Source organism: Strigops habroptila, chromosome 5 (assembly GCF_004027225.2).
Source record: "Strigops habroptila isolate Jane chromosome 5, bStrHab1.2.pri, whole genome shotgun sequence".
NCBI lineage: Eukaryota > Metazoa > Chordata > Aves > Psittaciformes > Psittacidae > Strigops > Strigops habroptila.
The window spans coordinates 24,863,044-24,871,655 of NC_044281.2; the positions used below are offsets into that span (position 1 = coordinate 24,863,044).

General features: G+C 40.7%; 1 protein-coding gene across 2 annotated transcripts in view; it reads left to right on the plus strand.

Annotated features, from left to right (window-relative positions):
• Positions 1-7,374, plus strand: part of VCL (vinculin) — a 64,185-nt gene extending 56,811 nt beyond the window's left edge. Inside the window, exons 19-22 of one of the 2 annotated variants that reach the window (XM_030488963.1) lie at positions 699-905; positions 3,139-3,342; positions 3,943-4,047; positions 4,758-7,374. In XM_030488963.1, coding sequence (XP_030344823.1) covers positions 699-905; positions 3,139-3,342; positions 3,943-4,047; positions 4,758-4,904 — 663 coding nt within the window. In that variant the 3' untranslated portion in view covers positions 4,905-7,374. The remainder of the gene's footprint in view (positions 1-698; positions 906-3,138; positions 3,343-3,942; positions 4,048-4,757) is intronic. The other variant, XM_030488962.1, reaches the window with a different exon arrangement.
• Positions 7,375-8,612: the final 1,238 nt, after the last annotated feature.

Below are 8,612 nucleotides of genomic sequence, written 5' to 3' on the forward strand. Positions count from 1 at the left end.
ATATGCTTAATAATCCTTTTATTCTGCTAATCCTGTTTCAGTATTTTTTAAGTGTAATATTCACAGCATTCATAACATTCAGTATCATCTCCTCTTTTCATAAGTATTGTTCTTTTTCATGTTATCCATGATACTTTTAATACTCATTTCTACAGTGTCTCTCATTCCACCCTTTTTTTTTTTTCACTCTAGAGCAAGCAGTGTCAGTGGGTTTTGTGTGATCATGCTGCTGTCTCTTCTTAGCACATATATGTGAACAGCTTCCATACAAAGCTTTCTGTCTGCGCAAATACCAGAGTCATCAGCTGCTGTGCCTGCTTGTGTGCAGTCAAACCAGCTTTCATCTAAACAGAAAATCCATTCATTTCACCATTGTCTTCCCAGAAATGTTGTTCTGCAAGCCAGCCTCTGTCTGTAGAAGCTGTATCCTCAGATGAAAAATGATGCTGCACCTTTGAATTGTAACTTCTTTCTACTTTTGATAACTTTGGTCCACAGGTGAAATGTTTGTTTCCTTCTGCTAATCTTGTATTACTTACTTCCTCCCTCTGACCTGATCCTAGAGCTGCCTGGTCAGACCCTGAGAGACCAAGAAGATGTTTTGGTCACTAAAACAGCTCAGTTCATGCTCTTCTACCAAATTCTGCTTCTTGTACTAACTGTTCCCTGTTTCTCCACCCTTGCTGCCACCTGCAAAGCCTGTGACTGTGATTAATGAAGCGGCTGAGGCTGGTGTAGATATAGATGAGGAGGATGATGCAGATGTTGAATTCACTCTCCCCTCTGACATTGAAGATGATTACGAGCCTGAGCTGCTGTTAATGCCAACCAATCAGCCCGTTAACCAGCCCATTCTGGCTGCTGCTCAGTCTCTACATCGGGAAGCAACCAAGTGGTCTAGTAAGGTACTCCCGAGTCTCCCCGGGGACTGATCCGTGTGCATCCAGCCATTTGGAACGCTGACACATTTGCATCACTCTTGATCCCTGCTGGGCCCGGCCATTCTGAATGAATAAGTGTGTCTGCACTTCATTTTAAGGACTGAAAGTGGCTTCACAAGTTTGCTAGATCTTGTTTGTCAGTGCCGGATTAAAGCTTGATTTGGGTCACTTATTAATATTCAAAGGCTTCTTTTCCCTTTGCATCTGCCTGTTCCTCTTTGTTATGGCAGTTTTCAAATTGTAATAGGGGCTGTCTTCTCTCCCCTCCCCCTATTCTTTTTTTCCATTCACTGGGGCTACCTGGGAAGCCATGGGTAATGGTTTCTTAATGACTTCCAGATACATCAGAGTATACAGCATTCAAGAAGTCATTTAACCTGCCTATTGTGCTTGGCCTCCACTGATGCCGTTAATTAAAATACCTTCCAACAACAAGGAATGGCTTTGTATGGCAGTGTTTATCGAAGAGGACTGACTGTCTGCTGGCTTGCACTTGGCTGTATTGCAAATGCTGGTCTTGAGAGAATTCTTTTATGAAGAAGCTGCACTGAATGCTGTTAGCTGCTGAATTGAGATTGTATTTATACCAAACCAGTGGAAATCTAACACGAGGTTCAGACATTCACAAGTAGCCTGTCTCCTTTGTCTAAGCACAAATGTTTGCAAGACTGGTCACTTTTCATAGCATGCTGCAAAAATAAGGTTGGTGTCCCATAACAAACAAAGATGAGGGGGGTGTATGTGTATGTATGTTTACATAGATAGATATACTAAGCTATTTTATTCAAAAAGGGTTTTAAAAATGTTCTTGTCCTTTACAGATTCTGATGCTTGGATAACTTGTTAGAGAGCTTCGTAAATGACACTGGTCCTAATTTCTTGATCTTCCTACGTGAAAACATGGAAAAACTTTGTATTATGTCATTTGCATCCTAACTGGTTATACTAGCAAAATGTTTAGCTATTAGGTCATGGTAACAAATAGTTCAGCCTTTTGTGTTGTCTGTATCTGTAAAACATCTGGGATATCTTCTTGAATTTGCCAGCAATGAGTCATGGGAGTACGTGCTTATAGGGACAGAGAATACATTTGCTAAGTTGGGTTCTCGCTGTGTACTCTTTGCTCCAAACTTCATCAGTCATTAATTGTGGAATTATACTGAGGAAAGAGTGTGCTAATCCTTAACTCACTGCTAATACTTCATCCACACCATAGGAATGCTTCATGGCACCAGATAGTTCACTTTTGTCTAACAACTTTCTACAAAGATGAGTCTAAATACACTAACAGACTACTAACAATTGATCATCTAGGTCTGCTTTTTCTTTCACCAGGTTTCTCTCTGGAACAGTGTGTAAGAAATGGTTTTGCCTTATTCCTATGTAATTCATGTTTCAAATATTTCTCAGAGGTATTTCTGTGACTAATTTTGATGTACAAGAAATCTGGATTTTAATGTAAGAAATATCACTAGATTATCTTTTGAACTATTATGTAGTTCTCTCCTGGAAGCTTTATTTTTAAGGGGGAGATTTTGTCAAAAAGGAAGATAGATTTTCAAGGAATACCTTAAAACAAAATAAAACCCCCAACCAACCAAAAAAAAAAAAAACCCACAGAAAGAAAAGGAACAGTTGCATCCCATTTCCCCATTACCTGTGGCAAAAGTTTTGTATGTTACCAATTCTCTTCTATTTTTCCTTTCGCAGCATAGCAGCACAGCTGATGCTTTAACAACTTCATTTTCAGATGCCACTGAAAATTTCATGCTCAACTGTTATGGCTACACTGTTTAACTTCATTAGTGCTATTGGGTTTAACAAGCTATTTAGCACACTTTTAATTTAAAGCCTTTTTTGGGAAATCTGGAATTCCAAATCCTAATAACATGCTTTATCTTAAAACCCATCCAGCAGAGCAGTAACTCTCATTCCATGGACAAAACTAACACTTCTCTTTACCACTTCTTTTCCAGTTTTGAATCGAAGTTTTTCCTGAGTGTTAGGGAGAAAACTGTTAGAAACGTATGATTAGTGCAGATCTTCCCTGTTCCTTGAAGAAACCTCTGTTCACAAATGGTTCTTCCACTCTTAACTTCTTCAAAGTGCTGCTACCAAAATGTAGGCTGCCATTGAGCCATGACTTCTGTGCAGCACCTGTGGTGGCGTGAATGCTAACTCCTCTTCTTCTCTTCAGGGTAACGACATCATTGCTGCTGCTAAACGAATGGCGCTGCTAATGGCGGAGATGTCGCGCCTGGTGAGAGGAGGCAGTGGAAACAAGCGTGCCCTCATTCAGTGTGCAAAGGACATTGCTAAGGCATCAGATGAAGTCACTCGGTTAGCCAAAGAGGTGGCAAAGCAGTGCACTGACAAGCGCATTAGAACAAACCTCTTGCAGGTAACGAGTTAACTTGTAAATGCCTCAACTGCTCCCTTCCCACCTCTTCCTCTCTTGGTGTGAGTGAACACAGGAATTGTGGCAGTAAATTGTGTATCTTTCCTTGGCTTGGAAAGTTTTGTCGAGTTCTATGTCTGGTTTTAGATCCCATGGCCATATATATTTGGTTAAGTCAGGATTTGTTTACAGGTGAGTGGAAGGTGCCAGTGTCCAAAGAAGTGTTGAAAGTTACGGTGCTATGAACACTGGTCTGTCCTAAGTATCAATGAATAGTAGCAGAAATATAACACTCTTTAGTTTTTCAGTCTCAGCTAAACATACATCATGGCATTCTTAACCAAGCAGACCCTTGAGGAACATCTGGAGGAAAGGAAGAATGTTAGCTCCCTCCCAAAAATTCCCAAAGCAAGTAAAATAAGATTCAAGTAACTTACCAGTATTTGTCAGGAAGACTTGCAGGTTCTAAGATCCCCTCTATGCTTGTTCCTCATCTAATAGTAAAAACAAAATCAAAAAGTTTTCTGAAAAAAACCCCAAACCCAGCAGATAATGCACTGGTTCAGTTGACAACGTGAAGTGGTTTTTATTTCCCTTCCTTAGGTCTGTGAGCGAATCCCAACCATCAGCACACAACTGAAAATTCTCTCCACTGTCAAAGCTACCATGCTGGGCAGAACTAACATCAGCGACGAAGAGTCGGAACAGGTAAGAGGTGTAAAAATGGATGCTGTTGTAGAAATGTTGATCAGTTTAGTGGGGAAAAAATATACAGCGTGTTGTATCGGGTGTGTTCTGCGAACTCAATGTTTGGCGGCTTACCTCAGCTGTTTAATGATGATGATTTTAGTATAACACCTTGGTTTCTGACTCAAAAGCTACAGCTTAACAGAGGAACTTCAATCCTTCCCAAGCCACAAAGCTACTCTGGTTCAAATTTTTATACGAACAACTTGTTGGTTTCCTTAACAGTGAAAAGCGAGCTGAAGAACTTGCTTCTACAAATACAGCAGGTTTGACATTGGAGGAGTAGGAGCATCCTATGGTGGAGTGTACTGAAAATATTTGTTCTCCAACAACATCTTGAGTATTGGCAGTTCTGTTAGTTTCTAGTTGCATGTTTTCAATTGAAATCCTGCAGTTTTGGCTTCTGAGAGATTATTCTAGTTTGAGACACTCAGTTTTTATTCTGATTTTGCACAAATATACAGCAAGAAATGGGAAAGTCTTGTTTTGAGTCAGGATACCACTTGCTGGTTTCCAGAAGTTAATGTTCCATTTATTTTTTCATAGTTTAATTCAGCAATAAACTTACTTAAGATGCTTGTACTGGGGGTCCTCGTGCAAATGGGTTTCCATACTGCTCTCCTGGACATGGTATTTCCCAATACATTGGAAATTTGTCTTTTTCTTGCCAGGCAACTGAGATGTTGGTTCATAATGCCCAGAATCTCATGCAGTCTGTGAAGGAAACTGTGAGAGAAGCTGAAGCAGCATCCATTAAGATAAGAACAGATGCTGGATTCACTCTTCGCTGGGTCAGAAAGACCCCCTGGTATCAGTAGACACTTGCCACATAAGTATTGTTTTCTGTAACATAAAATGCCTTTTTTTTTTTTTCTTGGAAACAGAAGAGATATATTAACAGCGAAAGGTGCTGTATACATGAGCTTGAGGTTAGCTTGTGCTAATGCCCCATTCTAAGGGTATGAATTATAAGAGAATGCATTTCAAATGTCTTCGGAACACATTTGATATCCAACACCTCAAAATCGCTTCCGATGGTAGACAGTTCGTATCCTTGATTTTTTTATCTTTTTTTGCTTTGAAAATTCTCTTGATGAATTCTGTACTCCCAGAAGCACATTTCATTTATGCACTGTATATTCCAGTAGTTTCCATGTGATGATATAAAACATGGACCTCACTTTAAGCTTGTGTTGAGAGTCTAGGACACTATTGGTTACTTGGCAGTTTTTTAGGGACAATCATTGACACAGAAACATTGAACACTTCAGCAGGATTTCAGCTGGCTGGTTTAAAACCATGCAGAAATGATGGAAGATGTAGGGGGGTTACATTAAAAGGTGTGGGAGGGCAGCAGAACAGTTGTAAACTGAGGATTACAATTCCATGTCTGAAATGATATTCTTTGCTTTTGACTTGTGCCTGGCAGCAGTATTTTAACAGAAACTGGAGCTGTCTTTGCCACCCTCCAGTCACCCTGTGGGTAGGCATTCCAGAACTCTTGTGCTGTACTGAAATGCTTTGCAGCGGATGTTAGTGGCACACTGTTGACAGCTTGAGCCTTACGGCTGGAGACCTTAACTCATGGAAACCTTTCCTTCTTGTTCAATTCAGTAACGTAGTGAGCTGGAAAATCCTGGTTCTCTTAAGCTAGCTGCATGTCCAGGACCAGAAAAAGCCACGTGCTGGCTCTTTCCTTCCGAAAACCAAATGAGCACATGCAATTATTCTTTTTTAACTCTTCCCTCCATTTCATGTTATTCCAGCCACTCAAGGCGAAAATTAAAAGATAAAGATATTGAATTAGAAAAGACTTTTTGCTTCACTGCCCTGGTTTCCAACAATGTATGAGCTTTTTGAAACCCGTAGGGTTTCAAAGAAGAGCTGCAGTGACATGAAACTCTTTTTAGGCAGCCTAATGGCTACCAGCAAATAGTAATGCAAAATATACTGGGCTACTTTTACTGTTCTTGATGTTTGGAGGCTCAGCATCTTTTTTCAAGGTCTAATAATAGGAAATTGCACAAAGTGTTACTGAGTCTTAAAAAAGGCGGACAAAACCATAACAATTAAACCCCCCCCCAACAAAATCCCCCATCCCTCTCATTGTTAAAATAAACTTGGGATGCTTTTATCCTCCCATAACTGAACATGCCTTCATATTTTTTATATCTCTATATATATATATACACACACACACATTCATTTCGTTGCTTCCTGCTCTCTTTTGGCATTTGACAGAAAGCAGGATTGTTGTTTTAGAATGAGTCTCTGTACACTGACCTCATGATACCCTCTTAATTTGCTGAAGTGTTGCATGATCAAACCACCTTTAATAGAAGTGCCCTGGTGGAAGAACTGCTCAGTCTTAACAGCTCAAAGGAGGAGGAACCTGACAGTTTACCTGTCTGCAACTGTTATTCTACACTTGGACTTTCCCCCTCCACCCCCTTTGTTGCACTGTTATCTAAAAAGGGAAGTCATACTGATTATACGACATCTGCCTCAACCTGACCTTAGCAAGAGAAAGCATGTGTTCATCTTTAATTCACTCCTTGTGTCTGGGTATTACGGAATATGTGGTACTTCGGATCTTTCCTTAATATTCTCTTCCTGCAATTACCTGCAACGGGAAGAGGAAGGAAGGGGTGCCAGAGCCTTAACCTGAATGTCTTGCATTTGGTTGGTTTGTACCAGATCTTTAACATAATTGTAATGTAGTAATTTCTATCTAATAGTAAATAACAAACACTGAATTAAGTAGGGGTTATTTTTAAAGGATTTTTCTAAGTAGTCTTCCTGTATTACTTTTCAATGCTCCTCACATTTCCTCCCTTCCCCCTCCCCCAATTCAGGCTTCTCTGTGAGATATTTTTTTTAGCATCACTGTTTAGTTGCTTGACTGATATTAATGCAATATTACTAATGCCTTTAATACATAATTGTTTATGCCAAAGATCACCTTTTGTTTATTGTGGAATGTTTGCAGGAAAGTTATGAATCATGGTTGCCTTTGATATCCTTCCAGAATGTTTGCTATAAGTTCTTGACCTGTTTTGTACAACCTGAGATCCTTGGCCACCTTATGCAATTACTGCTTTTTTGAACTCTAGTGGTCTTCAGACCTGAAATGCAGAAAAAATTTGAAAAAAAGACCATGAATGTCACTTAGAAATGTTTTGCCACTATAAAACTTTGTTTATAAACCAAAATGTATTGTATAGTCTAATGTTTTCAACCTTTCTTTGGTTCTGTTAAAACAATAAAAATGCATTTGTACAAATGTCAGCTCATGAGTGTTAATGGTAACGTAGCAGTGGGTGACACCATAGCAAGGGGAGCAAAAAGCTAAAGCAGCAGAAATAATAAAGCAAAAGGACAGATGTTTCTGCATATTTTGAACAAAGTGCAGTTTCTCAAACAGGAGATGATGATCAGGTTGTTTCTGTCTTTTGTGCCCATAAAGCTAGTAATTAAAGAACTTAATGGAAGCCGTGATCTGGTGGGAGAAAACGGGAGCTCTTCCGGAGGCCTGATGGTCATCTCTTCTAGTAGCATTGAGCAAGGTTCTGAAAACCTGAAATGGGATTTTCTGGTCCTGTCACTAAGGGAAGAACTGCTGCTCTGGCCAACACCTCCTTAATCTGAATTTTACTTCACAGACTGAATGCAGGGGTGATTAGCACAGGATCCATGCCCTGCTCCCTTCACTCCTTCACAGTAAGAATCTCTCACAAACACTTTTTCTTGCTAAGCACAAGAAATGTTCTGACTAAACGTGTGCTAAGCACACATCATGTTCTGACTTTGTGGAACCAATGTTTATCGGTGCTGTGGGACCCAACGGAGTCCCGCAGTGCCAGAAAGCATCTGGGACTTAGTAGTGATAGGGAAAATTCAGATTTTGTGCTGTTCACACAGTTCAATCTGTATCTGAGAGGATGAGAACCTGAGAGATATTTGCCTTTGTCAGCACTCCTGGAGGCGGACACGCAGGGAAGGGAGATCAAGAGCTGGCAGTATGAACTCCTCGGTAACGGCACCCTCCAATTCCTTAAGCTGTGCTATTCCTGCAGGTGCGGGTGTAATTTTTTTTTTAACAGGGAGAATGCAACACAGTCCCCCTGCTGCAGATTCTGCAGTTGAGTTTCCTGTGTTTGGAGAGGCGGCAGGAGCAAAAGGTGTAAGCCTCACACAACCACCACCATTTCTCATGCTGAAGGTGGTTTCCTACCAGGTGAGTGTAATTCTTGCTGATGGTGATTTCCAGTGGTGTGCTGTGAAGTACAGATGGAAGCTTTTCCAGAGACAGAAGCTTTGTGCATGCTCCCCTTGTGTCCTAGATACAGAAGGCTGGCAGCACTCATCCTGCAACTTGCTGAGTGAAGGGCTGGTGTGGAGGCCAGCCCGTAGAGTGGATGTTCTGTATCAGTAACGGTGTCAGTTGTGAAAGGAGATCTTGCAGCATTTCCAGGCTGCTAATGCAGAGAGCAGCTCCACCTACTCACAGTTAAGCCTGGGACGTT